General features: G+C 38.9%; 1 protein-coding gene across 1 annotated transcript in view; it reads left to right on the plus strand.

The window, feature by feature from the left end:
• clcn2a (chloride channel, voltage-sensitive 2a) overlaps window positions 1–21,571 on the plus strand; it is a gene marked incomplete at both ends in the record, with an annotated part of 38,863 nt that overhangs the window by 16,814 nt on the left and 478 nt on the right. Inside the window, 22 exons of the mRNA XM_079451632.1 lie at window positions 2,655–2,786; window positions 3,349–3,477; window positions 3,561–3,694; window positions 3,793–3,870; window positions 7,939–7,962; window positions 8,309–8,387; window positions 8,524–8,649; window positions 9,019–9,103; window positions 12,093–12,194; window positions 13,078–13,162; window positions 13,329–13,487; window positions 14,554–14,623; window positions 15,455–15,565; window positions 15,889–16,099; window positions 16,188–16,321; window positions 17,222–17,400; window positions 18,287–18,395; window positions 18,518–18,564; window positions 19,488–19,553; window positions 20,245–20,283; window positions 20,947–21,051; window positions 21,314–21,400. Coding sequence (XP_079307758.1) covers window positions 2,655–2,786; window positions 3,349–3,477; window positions 3,561–3,694; window positions 3,793–3,870; window positions 7,939–7,962; window positions 8,309–8,387; window positions 8,524–8,649; window positions 9,019–9,103; window positions 12,093–12,194; window positions 13,078–13,162; window positions 13,329–13,487; window positions 14,554–14,623; window positions 15,455–15,565; window positions 15,889–16,099; window positions 16,188–16,321; window positions 17,222–17,400; window positions 18,287–18,395; window positions 18,518–18,564; window positions 19,488–19,553; window positions 20,245–20,283; window positions 20,947–21,051; window positions 21,314–21,400 — 2,291 coding nt within the window. The remainder of the gene's footprint in view (window positions 1–2,654; window positions 2,787–3,348; window positions 3,478–3,560; window positions 3,695–3,792; window positions 3,871–7,938; window positions 7,963–8,308; window positions 8,388–8,523; window positions 8,650–9,018; window positions 9,104–12,092; window positions 12,195–13,077; window positions 13,163–13,328; window positions 13,488–14,553; window positions 14,624–15,454; window positions 15,566–15,888; window positions 16,100–16,187; window positions 16,322–17,221; window positions 17,401–18,286; window positions 18,396–18,517; window positions 18,565–19,487; window positions 19,554–20,244; window positions 20,284–20,946; window positions 21,052–21,313; window positions 21,401–21,571) is intronic.

A 21,571-nucleotide genomic window follows, 5' to 3' on the forward strand; every position in this document is an offset into this window, starting at 1 on the left:
TAAGTTTTAGTATTGTGCATTCCAATGAATATCAATCAAACTGCATTTGTTTTGTTTTTATTTAAGACATAATAACTAAAAACATACAGCTAACTAATACAATAAAACAATCGAACCATGAATATTTTTTGTTATATCTCGTTTTGCAACCAAACTCTTCAAATATAAACTGTTTTGTTTCAATCAGACTAAAATGCCTTAGTATAATTAAATGTATCGTATAAGGATCTTTAACAGATACTTTATTTGCTGCATTATCTAAAGTTAATTTCTTAAGTTCAGCTCGTTGCAATGCATATGTGAATGCTTTCTGAATCCGTAAGGATATAAGGACATAAAATGTAAACTTCGTTTGGTTTCAAATTTGAAAGCAAAGGAATTTTTAAGAAGCATAATTAAGTTGTATGAAGCCTAAACAGTCTTTATGTCTGGAGTGCATAACACATTGCTCGGAGGTTGCTTTTTCATTGCTCAAGGTTCAAAACTACTATGCCTGCCATATGTGTGTATTTTTTTATCATATACATTTTTATTATACCGCATTACCGGTGTATGTAGCTTAAACAACGTGCGTTCACTACAAGCCACTCGTGATTGTCCAGTTCATTTTCAAAGTGAAATGGGCGGTGAGCAATACCAAGTTTCATAGTGCATCCAAAAATCCTGCAACTTCCACAGGCACGGCACTTTGCTGCATGCGCAGCTGAATATTACAGTCATTTAGCAGACGCTATTATCCTGAGTAACTAACAGAGAGTTCAGAGATCAATAAAACGATGTGTCACACATGGGCAATAATACAATAGGTGCCAATACCAAGTTTCATAGTTTCCACAAAAGCCAGAACAATACCTGTTGAGAGATTTTGTGGGACTTACAAACCTATATAATAGTGTGGAATCTTTCTACAATATTCACTCACAATATGATAGTATGAAAGGCAATTTTAAGTCAATCAACTGTAAGGTGTAAAGTAGAAAATGTGGTTTAAAAATACTGTCATGTACCGGAAACCGGTATAAATCTGGAAAACACCTTTATATTAATTTATTGTCTTGCCTCCCAGCACTAACTTAAATGTTGCGGGGAATTGCGTTTCCTAATAATGTAAGCAGTCGTTTTGCCACCCATGGCGGTACACTCCGGCATGCTCACGTGGTGTTCATGTGGTAAAATGACGACACATGCCTTCTATTGATGTTTTCACAGATGTATCTCATAATAAATTGTGATTTAGGAGAAATATAATACACACATGTTATTGGATAAGATTACATAGCATTTTATAAGTCTCTGACTTTTAATTACAGATTTTGGTAGCTTGGAAAATCTGGTCCCAGGATGGGAGAGACGAGATTTTTTATTCTTCACTGGAGAAACACTTGAGAAGCAGGAGAGTTTTGCTTATTTTCTTTCTTTTCAATCCCACTGCAGTCTAATACAAACAATTAGGATTTTATGAGAGATCTCTTTTTTGATTTTTTTCTTTTCTCTATGCGTACAGTGGCTTCAAATTCTGTCCCCGTAGGCAGCTCAGTAGGTTTTGAAACCGCGCATATATATCCACATATCCGTCTCTCCCCGGTGTAATTAGACTTTATCTATGAATTTTAAGATGACAGAGGGGGGTAGATTTGCGACAAGCTGTCAGCATCCTGCTGTTGTTTCTGCAACTTTACAGTGAAGTGCTAGCCTACCACCATAGCGGCCTTAATCTGTCTATTTTTGTGATAATTGTTTTGGATATGTGGATAAACACAGTGCTGGCAGCAGTCCACCAAGTTCTCTTAGGAAATCGTGTCTACTGCCTGGAGGCTCAATGCGGAAACTCTAAAGAAGTTGTCATATCAGGCAGAAAGAGGGCAGATACTATTGGCTCTCACCAAACCACCCACACCCTTCTACTTGCTGGTGCTAAGAATATAAATAGGCTGTTCCAGGACATATTAAACATTGTCATATTATGCATCCATGCCACATAAGGATGTCACTTCCAGTACTTGCTTGTGAGCTGCTTGTCAAGACACTATAGGATCTGAGTGAAACTGCAGTATGAGCTTCAGTGTATATATATATATATATATATATATATATATATATATATATATACGGTTATTTCTCCAACCCAGTTACGTGTAGGTTGCATATCAGCTCTTCAGGTTGCCATTGTGTGGAGATAAGCGCCGCAGGTTTGCATGTCCAAAACATGTTAAATTTGTGCTCAATTTGGATAGAATTACATGAAGAAAGTGTAGTTTCTCTTTTGTGGATTGTTACAAGGTTTATTTAGAGTGCAAAGACCACCGCAGTGGGCAAACTTTCATTCAGAAGAGCTCGGCGTAGGGTGTGCCCTCACCTGCTGTGACTCCATTTCTGCCGTCTTTCAAATACGTCTTATCTACACTCACAGCCCCGTCCACTACTGCTACATTGTATGCTGTCGGTTTCACGGGTAAGTCTGAAAGCATCAGAAACCAGTGGAAAACTGGTTTACAGCGTTGTGCACCTACTGCTGTCCTCACATAATTGCTTTGGGTCATACATCTCTCATACATAGTACCTGTAGTCAACAGAGTTGACCTATAACGAAAAGTACAACTGTGGTGCAATTGTGTAGTTACAGAAGTTCACATGTAACACATGTCTATCCGCAGTCTGTACGTCACGGTGTAAGAAGTTCCTGATTTCCCGCGTGGGTGAAGACTGGATCTTCCTCATCCTCTTGGGGCTTGTCATGGCATTGGTCAGCTGGGCCATGGACTACACTATTGCCTTCTGCCAGCAAGGTGAGGAAGAGAAAGAAATGAAAAGAAAAGGACAATTATCTGCTTGACAGGGTTCCATGAAAGTACAGATGGTGTCATTTAATCAGCGAAGTATTGTTTTTTTCCACTGGGGTTTTGGCATTGTGGGTATTTTTAGATTGATAATTCATTGAAAAATTTCCTTTCTGTCATCATTTACTCACCTTCTTGTCATTTCAAACCTGTATGACTTTCTTTCTTCTGAACAACACAAAAATGGGGGCCAGTTAACAACATTCTTAAAAATTTATATTCGGCACATGCTCCTATCCAAAGCGAATAGTATGTGCAATCCTCTGGGATCGAACCCACAACCTTGGCGTTTCTAGCGTCATGCTCTAACCTTTGAGCTACAGGAAAGCTTTGAGTCATATAGAGGTTTGGAAACCTAATTAAGTAAATAGTAGTTTTAACCAATGAGATGAAGCATGGTATCGATATTAGAAAAGCTGATTTTGAATACACAGGCCATGTCTCTCCATTATTGTACATGTCATGTTCATTTCAGATGTGTAACTTTCTAGTTGTGTGACTGTGTCTGCAGCACAGAAGTGGATGTATGGTGGTCTGCACAGTAACATGCTCCTTCAGTACCTGGCCTGGGTCACCTACCCCGTGGTCCTCATCACCTTCTCCGCCGGCTTTACACAAATACTCGCGCCACAGGCAGTGGGTGAGATACAGATTCACATGTAATCATTTTAAGCCAACTGGCCTGTTTTCTCTTTGTAACCCCCTTGTCTTTTCTTCCTCTAGGCTCTGGGATCCCCGAGATGAAGACCATCCTCCGAGGTGTGGTGCTGAAGGAATACCTTACTTTCAAAACCTTTGTCGCCAAAGTGATTGGCTTAACTTGTGCCCTTGGAAGTGGCATGCCTTTAGGCAAAGAGGTGTGTGAGAAGGAATAGCTGATCCTAGTTAAGCCTTTAAGTATTTGCCCTGGTGATCACAGTCATCTGCTTTTTTACTCTCCCCTTCTGTCCTCCAGGGACCATTTGTTCATGTTGCCAGCCTGTGCGCTGCTCTGTTAAGCAAATTCATGGCCTTGTTTGGAGGAATCTTCATGGTGAGACACATTTTGTGTTGAGACTTTTGACATTTGGGAACACTTTATAAAAACGTATATTACAATAACTTCTATTTTAATTTTGTATGTAATAACTTCTTTTTTTGCATTAGTAAATACTGTAGATTCTCAATATTAGGCAAAGCTACAAAATTGAAACAGTATTGTTTATTATAAAGCCACATACAAAACTGAAGAGAGCATTCCAAATTTTTGTTTAATCTGCATTTCTAGATGTATTGTGGCCATTTCACTCTGGGTCTGTTGAATTTGAACAAAATCAAACCCCAGGAGTGACATAAAGTTGTCCAACAGCAATGTGAAAGACTGACAGCATGACAAGACACATAAAAACTGTGATAAAATCAAGGTTATCTCATAAAGAATAATATAACTTAATGTATTATTATGTATTGCTTAAAAGTGAATATGAACTGTCCCTTAAATTTTCTCCAAATAAATGCAAATACGGTTAGTAGTTCACAGATTGAAACAAAAATGAAACACATGAAACACATACCTATAAATTCCCCAAAACTGAAAATAATTTTGAAATGGTCCCTTAATTGTTTCTGCGGCTGTATATTATATATATATGTTCTGTTTGTGTGTGTGTTTATAGTGTACTACATTACATAAAGTAATTGGTGATCATGATCTACAGTATTACTACAGTATTCTAAAGTGTTATCAATGCAACTAGTGTTTGAACATCGCTACACATGTCACTGCACCTGGAACGTCATGCTCTTGATCTTCCAGTCTCATCTGCGTGTATCACACAAACAAGCAGCTGAGGGCTCTCTAGGGTTTATGTTAGACTGATTAGTCAGAGTGCATAAGGTTTAACTTCTCAAGGGAGCTTTGAGCGAATGGGGCTGTTCATAAATTATGCTACAAAGCGAGTCCCTCCTTGTGATGCATTCATATCAACCCTCTAGGCTTCGCCCACAAGGCAACCTGAGAAATGACCGCTTACTGGGGAACGGATCAATAATATGTTGTTAGCGCGAAATGAATTTGACAGGAAATCGGAAACCATAAACATTCCAACACATTTGAACTGTTCCACTGTAACTGAATGCGGTTTAATTAGCCAAATGTCAATTGCATGTGTTCACAGCCTGTCAACCTCGGTGGTCTGGTCTTGGTTGTAATTATTTGTCTGACACTTACCTGTGGCCTTTGGGTATTACATTTGATTTGAGGATATGAATGAGGTCCAATTAGCACCTAACTTACAAACAAGATGTTGAAGTAACTAATGCAGGACTAGGCTTCTTAGATATAGGATAATGTAATTATTACTGTGTATTTCAATTGCTTAAGCACAATTTTGAAAACAACGCCGTTTTTTCAAACCCCTTCACACAATTAGCACAACACTACCCGAAAGTAGCACAGCACCTCAGATAATTTGCTAAATGGAACAGTTTTGTCTTATAAAAACCTTCTTTTCTTGTCATAACTTCAACACAACCATCATATGGTCTGATCCTGTTTGAATCAGTAAAACACTCCTGCGATTAACCTAAAACACTTTTAGCATTTACAAAAAGTTTAAAAATAAATTCACCAACACTACATGACACCAATTGTGCAAATTTTCATGTACTCAAGTCAGTCACTGAATATTTCAACAAAGCATATTACAGTTTTCAAACTTATTACTGAATGTACCAGCTTACAGCAATATTGTAACATAAATGACATATCCAGTTCAGTACAGAATAAAAAAAACTAAACATTTCTCCGCCTAGCTGGATCTGGCCAAAAGGCCTCGTCAACATCACAGGCTATATTTTAATTTGAAAGGCAACGTGGGAAGAATCTTTTGGAGTGACGAATCCACCCTTGTATGGATGCTGATTCAATTTGATCACATGCTTCCTCCATAGCTTGAATAAGCACCATCTGGACATAGGGCCGGTTATCATAAACCTTCCACCGCCATAATGAGAAGAACTCCTCGATGGGGTTTAGGAAGGGGGAGTATGGTCTAAGGTATTGAACTGTAAATTGTGGGTGTTGATGAACCAGTTTTGGACCAGAGCAGAACGATGGAAAGCTACATTGTCCCAGACGACAATGTATTGGTCCCTTTGGTTTGCTGCTGAGATAATATTTTATAATCTGTCAAAAATGCCAGAATGAGGTCAGTTATGTAAGGACCCAAGTTGGCATGGCGGTTGAGGTCCCCATTCTGTGCAATGGCAGCACAAAGGGTTATGTCACCCCCAGGCCAATGGTGTTTCTTCCCCTTCTTCTCACTGTTGTCAGGTTAAATCCAGCCTCATCAATGTATATAAACTCATGCGGGACTTCCTCCGCATCCATTTGCAATACTCTCTGAAATGCAGTACACAATACTACAGTCAGTGAACAAAACATACCACCACATATTCACGCCGCAGGACTTTCACCCTGTCTGAATTTCTTTTAAATTGCAATTTATACAGTTGTTTCATCAGAACTTGACGTTTTTTAAGGATACAGGCTATTGTTGACAGAGAGACCTGTTGGACATTATTGAAAATTGTTTGATCATTGAAAATATGGACTTGATTGTCTCAAAGTCTGATTGCATTATTGGGCAAAAAGAGGTTTATGATCTCTGTTGCTCCTGTGTTTATATGGGGCCCCTCCCTCCTTGCAGTTCTCGACGTTCAATCCTATGTTGACCAAACCAAATGCATGTAGCTTACTGTAAAATGATACACAAATAGACAACAAAACTGTTGATATAGTACATTCAGTAAGCTATGGATTTTCTGTTGACAGAAGATACGTTTCTCACCTGTCTTCTTGACGAAATGTCCGAACTATTGATGCCACCGTGTACCTGCTTAGGTTAGGCTGTACTCTCAGTCCAGCCTCCCTTAGTGCTAGTCTGTGGTTTATAACATGGTCCACAATTGTAGCACAAATTACTTTACACAGATTTGGTTATCTTCTTTGTGCATGTCCTACCCCTCCTCCAGGTCTTCCTCTCCCTCTACCTTGGTCTCTTCCTCCACCTTGTTCTCTCCGGATTCCCCCTCTCATCCGCACTCTTCCTTTGACACCGTCCATTTTTGTTGAAGACAGGTGAACTTACCTGTTGCCTTCTAATAGTGCTTAAAGCTGATTGGTGTGTCTACAAATAAGCACCAGTGTGTGTGCTTACAGCTGGTGGCTGTGTTTAACCAATTGGTTCATGGGTGTATTCATTTGAAAGCCTTTGTTTTGAAATTGCAAGGAAATTACTTGATGGTAAATGTCTGTGTCAAATGCATAGAGTGTGTTTATTGTTTTGCAAATCATTGTGTGATGTTTTGCAAAAAGAGTGAATCTGAAAATGTGCTTACAGTTGTGCTAATCTAAGCCGGTATTTTGCTCCTTGATTGTAAGGTTTTGCAAATTGCCAATTTTAATTTTAGTGTGTAATCAATTGAATAAAACTGTTATAGTTCAGCCCAAAAAGAAAATTCTGGCGTCATTTATTCACCCTCATTTCGTCATTTCGAACCTGTATGACTTTCTTCTTCACAAAATATATTTTGTTGGTAACTGAACAACGTTGGTACCCATTCACTTCTATCGTACATACACAAAACCAATGTCATTGCAACATTCCAACTTTCTTCAAAATATTTTTTGTGTTCTGCAGAAGATTAAAATCATACAGGTTTATGTAAATTGACAAGAGGGTGAGTAAATGATGACTGACATAATTTGTTGACACAGGATAGATAGATAGATAGATAGATAGATAGATAGATAGATAGATAGATAGATAGATAGATAGATAGATAGATAGATAGATAGATAGATAGATAGATAGATAGATAGATAGATAGATAGATAGATAGATAGATAGATAGATAGATAGATAGATAGATAGATAGATAGATAGATAGATAGATAGATAGATAGATAGATAGATAGATAGATAGATAGATAGATAGATAGATAGATAGATAGATAGATAGATAGATAGATATTAGTATTACAAGTATAATTAGGATTTCCAAAACACTACGTGCAGGTACTCACTTGTATCTGTGTTATTCTGATTTACTGCTGAAGGAAGAGCCCTTTGAGGGAAATAAGGTAAGATGCGGGTATTATTGTATTTAAGTGTGTCCATATGACCAAATAGACTTAAAAGTGTCATACAATATATAAAATAAATCATTTTCTGCTTCATTTGTGATTCTTTTTAAGTTGATCATTTTCTTTCATAGTCTTTTGGTGTAATTCTTCAGCAGTCTGTTCACGAGGATAGTGCTAGTGAATGAAAAACAATGTTTGTTCTTTTTTTAATTGTGTGACTATCAATACCTAGTCCAGCATGTCTTTGCCGTATAACCGTCAGTTTAATTGCACCGTTGCACTTTTGACCGCTTAAAATGCCACAGTGACAGTTGGAAATTTGGTGTTCTTGTTAATCTGACAGAATGAACTAAGAAACACAGAGATGCTGTCAGCGGCATGCGCAGTGGGCGTGGGCTGTTGCTTCGCGGCTCCCATCGGAGGTAAGAGCATACATCACGATCATGGCTGGTCACTGGAGATAATGTCACATTTATGACAGTGTGAGTAACATTCTCCTGGATCATTTCAACAGCGAGCCAAAGTTGTTTGTCGTACAATCTGCTGTGTTTGTGGCAGGGGTGCTGTTTAGTATTGAGGTCACATCTACGTTCTTTGCTGTGAGGAACTACTGGAGAGGATTCTTCGCTGCAACCTTCAGTGCCTTTATCTTCAGGGTGCTGGCAGTGTGGAATAAGGATGAGGGTGAGAGAGATCGGTTACAATAGCTAATGCAGTCAGATAATAAGTTGGTTCTTAAAGGGACTGAATTCAAAAAGCGAATTGTCTGTGAAGACTGAAGAAAGGTGTTTTTTCATATGCATCAAATGTGAACTGAAGCTATCAAGCTTCAGATATGATAAAAAAGCATGGCTTCAGAAGACTTGAAACCCCTATATGACACCTATATAAATATAAGCTTTTTTATAGTTTTTTAAAGCATGAAAGCTCCATTCCTGTTTGAGTTACATGAAAGAATAAATTAAGTCATACAGGTTTGAAACATTATGTGGGTGAAGAAATACAACTTTACTGAGACGATTCTTACTCGGTTGTCTTTTGGTCAAATTGCAGAGACGATCACAGCTCTCTTCAAAACTCGCTTTCGTCTGGACTTTCCCTTTGACCTACAGGAGCTTCCAGCATTTGCTGTGCTTGGGTATGTTTTATTCTTTCATCTATAGAATTTAGAAATCATAGGTAAGGAAGTCTATACATGGAGAAAGTGCATTAAGGTCAAGACTTGAAATCTCACGGGCACTAAGTTTTCACAGTCAGGTATAATCTTTGAACCAATCACCTGAGCTAAGCTGAATGTCACTTAGTTGCTCTAGAGCCATAGGAAGATGACGTCATGATAACGCTGAAAGCCTACAAACACTACACTTATGACACTGCAAGAATGTGTTCATCCTCACTCTCAAGTCAATCATTGGTTACTATTCTTAGCTGTGAGGTGAATGGCAGCAGACATGGAAAAATACAGGTCCATTTTATACAGTACAATGCAAAAGGCAAATCAAGGGCATCCCTGTAAAAGCTTTTAAGATACACTATATATGTTTATACATATCTATTGCCTGTATGAAATATTATATATTCACACATTCTTTGCCTATAACTCCAGGGATATTTTTGTAGCTTGATTTTATTTTGTGAAGAAACCAAATGCTTGGAAATATAGAATTGCTTTTAGGACCTAGATTGTGAAATTAGATCTGTTTTGACCTCTATTAAAGTCCTCTCAGTGAGCTGCAAGGTTAAACCTTCAGACACACTATAAAGTTTTGTGAGACTGAATTGAAAATCACTGGAATTGTTTTTCTGTGGTGTAGTGAATTACTCTTCTGAATAACATTCAGAAAAATAAATTAAGCAGTGACACAGGTTTGTATTTGTTTTTTTAGCACTAATATATTGAGAATGTTAAATTTGATCCAAAGCATTCAGTAATAGTGTAGGCAGGCAGTAACAGTGTTGTGACTTTGGCATGCTGGGAGATTTAAAATCAAATGTTTTTCTGCCAAACCTGTTACTATGACTAAACTCATATGCAGATAAATGTGGCTTTAAAAAGCTATTTAATTTATTTACTCACTTGAAGTGGGTTGATTTATACCATTTAATTGCTTATACTGTATATAAATCATTCCACTAGATAAATCTATTACTATAAATTAACACAATTTAACAGATTTTTTTAAGTTGCGTTTCGCTAAAATTTTTACTGTTTCTTAATGAAGTTTAACATGCTTATTATGAAAATTACTTTTTTTTATACCATCGATGGTACTCACAAAAACAAATATTTTCACACATTTATACATTTTGGTATTATTACTCGTACGCAGATATCACAAGGTACTGGCATAACACTGAGCTGAAAACAACGGTTTAACATAACAGTTGCAAAAAATTTGACATCCAAAACTTCGGAGGTGTACATTTGAATAGTTTTTGTCTTTTATGACTAATACTGTCCTCATGAACCAAGTTCCAGATGCTTTATTCCACCTTCCCTGTGTCACAGAAAATTCTAGAAATTTCTGACAGTGACACTTGGAAAATAATTTTTAAAATATGTGAAAATGTATACAGTTTTGTTTTAATTGCAATATACCGATTTATGGTAATTAATGATATAATCAAAAAACATTCTGGCTAAATATACACTAAAACATTGACGCTAGATGAAAATAATTATTACCACCATAATAGCAACACAGAATTGTATAAGAACTATAAAAAGGTCGGGGAAACAAAAATTTGTACGGTTTCCTCCTGTTTCTCCCTGTGTTTTCCCCAAAGGACTGCACTTCCCACGATCCGTCACGCTCCCGCACCTGTCATCTGCAATCCACGCACCTGACAGTCATCAGCCCCATCACAAGGACACTATAGCTGTGTCTCATTTCAGAAGGTTGCGTCCTTGTTTCCTCTGGAGGTCTTATCCTCAAAAGGATGGGTATAAAGGGCATACAGAGGATCCTCAACTTAGAATTAAACGAGACGTCTTTCATAGGACATACTGGCAGAAAAGGAAACAGGAAGTACCACGTTGCTATGACAACACGTTGCACTCGCACACCTGTCTAATTAATTAAAAGGATCTCTACATTAGTTATGTAGAAGTGTACCATTTTTGCCTGCCTGGAAACGTTTAGAAATAACTTTACACTTGTAAACCTATTTACTACATATGCCTGCTAAGATTACAAAACGTGACACAAATTGGAATCTGTTCACATGCTGCCGTTTATTCAAATAGCAGACATTGGCCGACCCAAAGAATTGTGGGTTATCTCTAGCAACGAAGGATACACCTCATGTGTCCTCCAAATTCTTGTGGAAGTAGGTCGCATTAGAAGGGTGCATACTGAGTGTCCTACCTGAAACTAGACAGCCTCGATGATGTAGCAGGCTTCAAATGAGACCTGCGGAGGACGCAGCCCTGAATTCCGCTCCATAGTTCCCCCTGAATTCCGCTCCATAGTTCCCCCTGGATTCCGCTCCATAGTTCCCCCTGGATTCCGCTCCATAGTTCCCCCTGGATTCCGCTCCAGAGTCCCACCTGGATTCCGCTCCATAGTTCCACCTGGATTCCGCTCCATAGTTCCCCCTGGATTCCGCTCCATAGTTCCCCCTGGATTCCGCTCCCCCTGGTTTCCCCTGGATTCCGCTCCCCCTGGTTTCCCCAGACTCTACCGCTGTGGTAGTGGCTTTGGCGCTGGCTTGCGCCTGGGCGGCCACCACATCGCTGGACTTACCACTTACCTAAGTAAATTTTGGGGGGCCAGTGTCAGGATCAAGTGGGCGTCCCGGCTTTCCCCAAAACAGCCAAGAGGAACAGCTACCACAAAAATGCCCAGTGCGGCCGTCACTCCCAGTTCTGCTGCTCCAATTCTCCCGCAACGGCGGCCATTCCCAGCTCCTTGTTTCTTTGCTCCAACGTCACAGCGTCTAGTAATTAATGATCGTAAAGAGATGAATTAGTAGGTGACACCTCCATTAACAACAAAAATGTTCCTCTTATTGGATTTCATTACTTTTTTAATCTTAATTGGAATGATGTACAGATTCCCAATTGTGATTCTTTAAATAAGTGTCGCAGCGGTTGAGTGTATTTCTGATTTTAATGTTTTCTTCAGGATTGCAAGTGGTTTTGGAGGGGCGTTGTTCGTCTACCTAAACAGAATAATAGTGGAATCTATGAGAAAACAGAAAACCATCAACAAGTTTTTGCTGAAAAAGTGAGTTTTTTATTCTACCCCTGCAATCACAATGTTTACAATGATTCTCTTAAGGCATCTTCACCAAGGGTTCTGTATCCTAAGTATTTTTGAAGGTTTTGTAAAACATGACATCATTGATTTTAAAACATCACAGGGCTCTAGACTACTCCTAAAAAGCTCGCCAATGTGATCACTTTTTTAAACGTGCAAAGTAAAGTTTCACAGGGTCGCATTGGTGTGTGTGAAATGAATTTGATGATTTATTTGAACATTTAATTTGATTTAAGAGTGATGAATGATGCGCTTGTGATTAGTGCAGGAATGAGGGAGCAGAGAGCTTGTGCACTCCCTCGGTCTCCAAACTAAAGTGCGAACAGCATAAAGGCACTATAGGACAAAGCGGTCCATATGCTTTTAAAACGCTCTCACGTTCCAATTGATGTCATATTCCGATCGTTTTGCGCAGCACTTAATGAAGTTGAACACGTTGGTTTCTGAACTGTGTCTCTCACTCCCTCACACGTTTTCTTTCCAAGAAGAAGTGTAGACACTCAAAAGATGCAAAATGCAGTGATTCGTACACGGCATGGTTATAAAACATTCGGGGCTTCAGCCCCTTAGTACACCCCAGCGCCGCCACTGGTGGTTTGTAAGATTAAAGATTAAGTTTTAAAAGTTAATTTATGACAATGTTTAGTAAAGTACACTATACGTTATAATAACTTAGTTCTGAGTTACTTTTGAGTTTTGAGCTAGCTAATTTGATTTAATTTTATGTGGTAAAAATAAAAAAGGGTGCAACCAAAGTGGGGAAAGTGTCTTAGAGCCCTGCATTAATGTCTCTCTCTCTCTCTCTCTCTCTCTCTCTCTCTCAAACTCTGTCATGTTTTGTTTCTAATAGAAGACTTGTTTATCCTGCTGTGGTCACTCTGCTCGTGTCCACTCTCACCTTTCCTCCAGGGTTTGGCCAGTTCATGGCAGGCCAGGTCTGATACTTCTGCTTTTCATGTGTTTTGTCAATATTGTTTAGTTTCCCTCCTATGTGTTCGAATGAATAAGACAGACATCTCAATATTTTCAAGTGAGCTGATACACGCATTTGTTCCAAAGCAGTAATTATGGATGAAATAACAGCACTGCCTCCTCATTTAGCTGACTCAACATGAGTCACTGGTGGCACTGTTTGACAACCAGACGTGGTATAAGCAAGGTGTTGCTGAGGAGTTTGAGTTCGCCAGTCACGTTCCTGAGGCCTGGAAACACCCGCATGTCAGTGTCTTCATCACACTTCTCCTCTTCATCGTCATGAAGGTATGGTTTATGTTAGACCTAACACTATTATAAAATTTTGGTTGCTAGCCGAACAATTGTGATGTTATGTATATGTCTCCTTAAAGGGTGTTAGTGTGCAAAGCTGCAATTAAATGCTCTATATTTATATCTATATATATCTATATCTGTTTTTATAGTGTCACAGTATTATTTACAGTCACAGCTCATTGACATTAAGCTTTTATTAAACGTATTTGTCATTTTTGCCAGCTAAGCTGTGACTCCAGTGCATGCTTGTCACTTGTTTCACTCTCTAATGTTATTAAGAAAGAAATCACTGGAAATGTCATGAAACATTAGCATTAAAGTGATAGTTCACCCAAAAATGAAAATGCTATCATCATTTACTCACCTTCTTTTCATTTCAAATTGTCATTCTTCCGCAGAACTCAAAAGAAGATATTTTAAACAGTGTTGGTAACCAAACAACACTGGCCCTCATTCACTTCTATTTTATGGACACAAAATCAATGCAACTGAATGGGGGCCAGTTAACAACATTCTTTAAAAATATCTCTTTTGTGTTCTGCGGAAGAATGAAAGTAATTTGAAAATGACAGGAGGGTGAGTAAATGATGACAGAATTTGTTCACTTTAAAGATAAAGTTCCCCCCAAAATAAAATATGATTCTCTCTCATGGCATTCAAAACTGTTATGAGACTCTTTCTTCAGTGAAACACAAAAGATATTTTGAGAAATGTCTTAGGGGTTTTGTGTCCATAAAATGGAAGTCAAAGGGACCAGTGTTGTTTAATATTGTTGTTAACATCATCTTAATATATAGTTGGTCTTAATATCTGATATGCAAGCCTTATTTGGCGGGGGAGGCATTTGTAATTATAATCTTTAATCATTTACTCATCCCTTTGTCATTCCAAACCTGTTTACTTTCTTTATTCTGGAGAACACAGAAGAAGATATTTTGAACACCTTTGTTAATTCAAGTATTAAATTATGACAGACCTTTCTTTTTTCAGCAGAACTGTTTTTTTAATTGTTTGTTTTAAGTGTTTGACATTTCCCGTTTGGAATGTTTCTTCTCAGTTCTGGATGTCAGCTGTGGCCACAACAATGCCTGTGCCATGCGGGGCCTTCATGCCAGTTTTTCTCATTGGTATGTGATTATAGTGTGCATGTGTGTGTTTTGGACATTCATTCAACATCACTGGAAGATTCTTTTTTGGTTTTCTCGCAGGTTTAAACCTTTCTTTGTTCTTATATTCATACAGGCAACCCTTTTTAAGTTTCTTCTAAACGTTTCCTTTTCTCACAATCATGTTCTCCATTTCCATCCCTCATCACTGTCTGACTGTGTGTGATCAGGAGTCAGTGTCTGTGACCTCATGTAAGTATACGTCAGTCACATGTTACTTATTTGGGTGACTTTTTTGTCACCCACAAATATTTGTACATGAAGATCCTCCTGCATGTATTCAGGTGATCAGCGTGATGTGTTCAGGTGAGGTTGTGTGGAAAGCATTAGAGCCAAGTATGTGTTTTCAGCTGTTGTAAATCAAGCAGGTGAACATTTGTTTACAATTATGGGCAGCGCCACCGCTCCCACCACGCAAATCACGCGCTGTGCGTAGGGCACCAAGTGCCGTGGGGGCACCAAAAGTAGCCTAATGGAAATTCTAATTCAAAATATCTAATACTATTTCATTAGGATATGGAAATACGGCCGAACAATCCACGCGGCTACGCGCGGTTGATCGCGCAAGCGTCTGATTCAATTTGACAGAAGTTTGAAAGACGACGACGGGGGGGGGGGGGGGGGGGTGGGGAGTTGGGGGGGTGGCGGCGAAGGGGGCATCATAATGGAATTATGCTTAGGGCACCAAAATGGCTAGCAGCGGCACTGATTATGGGTGAATGGAATCTACAGTATTGAGTCTAGATGTAAATTCATGTTTTCAACATGGAATTCTGTGTCTGTGTTGTACAGGGGCTGCATTCGGCCGACTTGTTGGCGAGAGCATGGCTGCCGTTTTCCCCGAAGGGATACACGCTGACAACACTGTATATCCCATAGTTCCCGGCGGTTATGCAGTTGCAGGTGAGGGCGTCCTTTGTGCGTGCATCCACAGGGATGTCCATTCTTTTTTTTTCTAAATCCATCAATTTCAGCCGTCGTGGCTGTATCCTATTCACACACGTAATTGAAACTGCAGGGTGTTGTATGCAACAGTCATACATTTTTCATTAACCCACACAGACCAACAGACAAATTAGATCTGGCCTGTGGAAATAGCTCCTGCAGTAGCACTGCATTGTGCAGTCGAGCAGAAAGCTTGTCAGGAGCACAATAGGAAATCAGATGGCTGCCGGCCGGCGACTGCTACTGTAATTTATTGCTGGACGAATTGGTGATTCCCACAGGGGCGGCGGCTCTCTCCGGTGCAGTCACTCACACTGTGTCCACCGCTGTCATCGTGTTCGAGCTGACCGGACAAATCTCGCACATCCTGCCTGTGATGATCGCCGTCATACTGGCTAACGCTGTGGCACAGAGTCTCCAGCCTTCCCTTTACGATTCCATCATCCGCATACAGAAACTTCCGTACCTGCCGGAGCTTGGCTGGGGACAGGAGTAAGAACTCTCATTTCTTCCTGAATTATTGCTCTCATTATTACTCTTCCACTGGCTTCTTGAACGCTCATTCATTTCGCACCTGTAGGAAATATAATATCCGAGTGGAGGACATAATGGTGAGGGATGTGCGGTATATCACTTTCTCGTCCTCTTACCGGGACCTGCAGGAAGCTCTGGTAACGGGCCAGCTTAAGACTCTTGCCCTGGTGGAGTCCAAAGGTGAGACATAAATACAAAGAAACTGTTCCTGCCCACAAATTCAGCTTTTTTTTCTGTTAATGCACCTGCTGCACATGTTCTTCATGCCACCATCACACACAAGAAATTGCTTTATTGAATGGGTGTAATGTTTTTTTATTGATCTGCATCATGAAATTAATTAATTAATAAATGATTATATTAATGTATAATAATATTAAAGGCTTTTCTGAATTGGAATTGAAATTTTAATTCTGTGAATTTAAAACGATCATTTAAATGTAAAATAATCATGTAAATATCCGCCAGTTATTAAGCTTTGTCAATATATTGCTCTACCACTTAAATTGCATAGTTATAAATGCCTGAAAATAAATGATCTGGTTAATGAATGTGAAAAAATGTTTAGTGTGAGGTATGTGCTAAGGAGAAAAATACAAATAAATCAGTAATAACAATAAGTACTTTAATAGATTGTTCCTAGTGGCTTTAGTACAGTTTGTTTTTCCAAACATAACATTTTCATATGAAATGTACAGGATAGCTGACAAATAAATCGTACAGTGTGTCCAGTGTTGTGATAGCAAACATTAAAAAAACAACCTGTCACTAAGATATTCTTTTAAACAAATATTTTTTATATATAAAACGGCATGAGAGAGATTCATCTTAATTGTTTCTTAATGTTTGAAAAATGTTGGTAGAACCGCAGGTTCATTTGTCAACTATCCACAGGTGGAAAGAATATCCCACAATTCCACCTCTCACTTTATGACAGATACATTCTTTAACTTCTCCATCTCCATCTGCTTACCTGCCCTCCCTCCGTTTCCCTTTGCTGTCCTTTGTTCCTTCAGCTGTCCTATTGTGTCTCTCTCACTTCTCTCCTCTCTCCTTGCCTGTGTCCTCACCTGACTCCAGAGTCCATGATCCTGCTGGGTTCAATAGAGCGGTCACAGCTGCAGTCGCTGCTCTCACAACAGCTCGGCCGGGCCCGCAGGCTGGAGTACTTGAGAGAGCGTACTCAGGACAACGGTACCCATGTGCCCACATTCCCCCAGGACTCTCCCTCCAGAACCGGCCGTGGGGTACGCTTCCTGGTATGAGCCTTAAAAAGGAACCGCTTATTATTTCGTACTTGAAGAACTGCTGTATGGCACATAGTTATATGATGCTTTTCTTGGAATAATTGGCATTATTTAATTAACCTCAGGTTGTTCCAAACTTACACATTTTTCCATTAAATTAACTAAAAAATAATTTGAGATATTTTATTGTGCACTGTTAATGTGCTCAATAAGTCATGTTAAAGGGATAGTTCACCAAAAAAAAACATTCTGTCATCATTCACTCACCATCTTATCTTGTCATTTTAAACCTGTATGACTTTATTCTGCAGGAAACAAAAGAAGATATTTTTAGGAATGTTGGTAACCGAACACCGGCGGTACCCATTCACTTGCATTGGTTACCACCGTTGTTTGGTTACCAGCATTCTTCAAAATCTCTGCTTTTGTGTTCAGCAGAAAAAAAGAGTTTTTTGCGTGAATTATTCCTTTACCACACATTTTCCATTAAATTAACCAAAAAATTATTTGACCAATTTCAGCTTTATTTAATTTGAAAGATTATATGAATATGCAACTACATTTTTAAACAGTTTTATACAGTTGAAATTTGTTGAATGTTGACCTATTTGTAGCTTGATTGTAGGTTGAAGGATTCTTTAAGATTTCTCCTTTTGTTTTCAATGGACAACAAACACATACTGGTTTGGAACAATGTTCAGTGTTATTCTGTGATTCTCAGTTGTCTGTGTACAAAAAGATGATCGCACTCAGATGTTTTATTTCTTGCATAGAGCTTCATTTCTTGTAGGCAGTCAATTCTGAGTTTACTTGAGATCAATACAGCTGGGAGAATGTGAAGCCTGTGCTATTAATCAACCACGTTGAAAAGTGAATCTACCACATTGTCTTTCTGTAGATCTCCACTGAAGAGTCCTCCTACAGCCCTACACTGACTAACTCTCAGATCCCCCTCAAGTCTGCTATGAAGACAGTACCTGCAGTCAGCAACACAGAGTCATTGAACAGTGTGTATATAACACATACTCATCCATTTCAACTCCTACTTATGTATGCAGTGTTTCAGACTGTCTGTGAATCTCCTCGTACACACACATCTCGTGCTAATCGAATCGCTCCTCTTCTGCAGGCTCTCCAAAACTCTCCTCCGGGGAACCTGTGAAGGAGCTGGTAGAGGTAAGATGGCATTCTAGGGAACGTGGGTGATACACAGCACTTATATTGCGTAAGATTTAACAGGTGCTCAGAGACATCGGAGACACAAGGGGAACCATCTGCCAAACCAGCATCTCATTTATGTGAACAACATTTTTTGTTTGAATTACTTTGCTTGTTTCAAAGCTTGTCTTGGGCTTTGTTCAGACAGGAAGCAAAATGTTCAATCTGTTCAGGTGTTTGTAGTTGAAACAGTGGAGTTCACAATGTGATTTTTTGACGGACCCGATCCAAATCACATACTGTACAGGTGGACCCAAAAAGTATTTGGAGACTTATTCCACACTTATGTATTTACAATATATATATATATATATAATTAAAAGTCGAAACCAAATAAAATGCAAATGTTTTTAAAGAAATGTGACCCAGTCTATGAAACTGAAATCGAAATGAAAACTGGAAAAAGGACCAAGTTTGATACATCTGATACAACTATGACAATAGACAGCCCAGTCCAGTAAATATACTGTACTAGATATTATCTACACCACTTAATCAAACTGATTCTCAAAACGGAAGTGCTTCCAATCAGGTCCAATTTTTGTGTTTGAAAAAATCATATTATTTTTTGCAGTTTAAACAATGTCTTTCTACCTCAAGCAGATTCCCGCAGCACTTCTTTTATCAAGCGACATCTGTTGTCCAGCGTTTAAACACTGTTCCGTCTGCCTAACATTGACATGGGATTTCAGATGTTGTATTTGTCATACATCACCCCGCTCAACCTTTCTCTATGGGGGACCAATGAGAGAACGGTGGCTCTAACAGTGTCCCTTGATAATAGTCGATGTTGAAGGTACAGCTGTTGAGGGGGCTTGGCGTCGAGCCTCTATTAACGATTTATATGCTCCTCCCCTTTTTCTATCTGTTCTGTCTGCAAGTGCAATACTGGCCCCATGCCTCCTAAGAGAAGCAGGAGGCCCAAGCGTGTGAAGATTACCATGGCGGTAAGAGCACTGCCGCAGGGATCCGTCACGCTCTCCCACAAACACCAAAGCATCATCGGGGGGGCTGGTGGCACAGCCAATAGGGCCTTTACACAACACGGAGGCCTTATTGTGTTCTGCCTATGTTCTGTATTGATAACTCCTCCAGTGTAGTACAACCTACCTCTAGGGTACGGGGAACAAGTTGACTCACAAGATGATTCATGCCATATTATGAAGTTCATATTTGTCTCGTATGGGATGAGTTAGTGTGTGTGATGCATCGTTTGCGATTGTCAAGATGGAGAACAAGCCTAGGAGCTCCGTATGTTCATAAAACGACAGTGAATTTCATGCATACTAGACTTGTTTCTTTTGAGCAAAGCTTCAGAAAGTTGATTTAAGCTCAATTTGAACCTCAAGCCTTAAACTCTCCAACCAAATGAGGAACTTTTCGAAAAAGCTATTCCCCACCTCGGTTCTTTATTGCCTTCGTAATGACATCCAATCTAGCTTCCCCTCCCCTGGGCTGCGTTTAATGTATTGCTTAAGCTTGCTAACATTTAGTAAAGCTTGAGCTGCTTTGGTAGATCACATTAGGATGTGCAGCTTGTTTTGTGAAGAATAAATTGCATGACCGCACGTAAAGAAGTGTGTGTATCATGGGGGACATTGTGCGGTTGATGATTTATTTTTGGCTTGATCTTTTCAGGACACTCCTGATGTGGAAGATGACATGTCAACTGCAGAGGTATGTTTGTTAAATAAGTTAACTTGATATGTCATCTTTCTTTCAATTTTTTTCAGTAAAACACTTGGTGACACTTTACAATAAGGCTGAATTTGTCATTTAGTTAAAGGGATAGTTCACCTTCAAATACTCTTGTCATTTCAAACCTGTATGACTTTCTTTCTTCTGCAGAACACAAAAGAATATATTTTTGAGAATGTTGGTAACAGAAAACCATTGGTCCCCATTGACTTGCATTGGTTTTGTGTCCTTACAATGGAAGTCAATGGGGACCAACGGTTTTTGAAAATCACACAGTTTAAAATGACAACAGGGTGAGTACATTTTGAAGGTGAACTATTGCTTTAGTGCATTAGCTAAAATGAACATCTACTGCATTTATTAACCTAACCTAATTCATTTTCATTTCAGCATTTACAGATACATTTTGAAATCAAAAGTTATGTCTGTTAACATTAGTTAATGTGCCATGAACTAACATGAATAATTGTATTGACATATTGCAAATATTATGGTTGTATATAATCTTGCTAACTAACTTGGTTACTTGGTTTCTAACATTAATAAATTTTCAGCATGTATTAATCTTAGTTAATGTAAGCAAATGCATCCTTATTGTAAAATGTTACCAACAGTTGTTTCATTTTATTGTGATTTTCTCAGATAGCAGAGTGGGAAGAGCAACAGTTGGATGAGGCTGTCAATTTCAACAATTGTAAAATAGACCCCGCCCCCTTTCAGCTAGTGGAGCGAACATCTTTGCATAAGGTATGAGATCTGCTGTACTTGTGTGGTTGTTTTTCGTTCTTTTAATTCATTTACCTATAGATTGCTTAAAGATATGAATGTTTTATAAACTCTTGTTTACCTAAAGTTTAGTTCTGATAGCAATGAAAGTCTTTCCTGTTGCTCTTATAGTAGAGGAGATTAAAGAGCTGTTTTCCAGGGGTTTTATTGGGGAAACAAGCCGCTTCTCTGTTGTCACTGTTGCTTTTGAAGTATGAACACCAGCTCTTATCATCCATTGCAGACACACACCATTTTCTCACTTCTTGGCCTGGACCATGCCTATGTCACCAGCACTGGACGTCTAGTAGGCATGGTATCTTTGAAGGAGGTGTGTTTAATTGTATTGTTTCATGACTTCATTTTACGCTCGAGAGCAATTTATTGCCACTTAATGTTCAGGTCTTAAAAATTGATTGTTTTATCTTGGCAAACACCATTTATCATGTCACGTAGATGGCTTTTTTAGAGCATGTTAGAGAGCTCTTAATGTTTACTGGAT

Source organism: Barbatula barbatula, assembly GCF_947034865.1.
Source record: "Barbatula barbatula genome assembly, chromosome: 3".
NCBI lineage: Eukaryota > Metazoa > Chordata > Actinopteri > Cypriniformes > Nemacheilidae > Barbatula > Barbatula barbatula.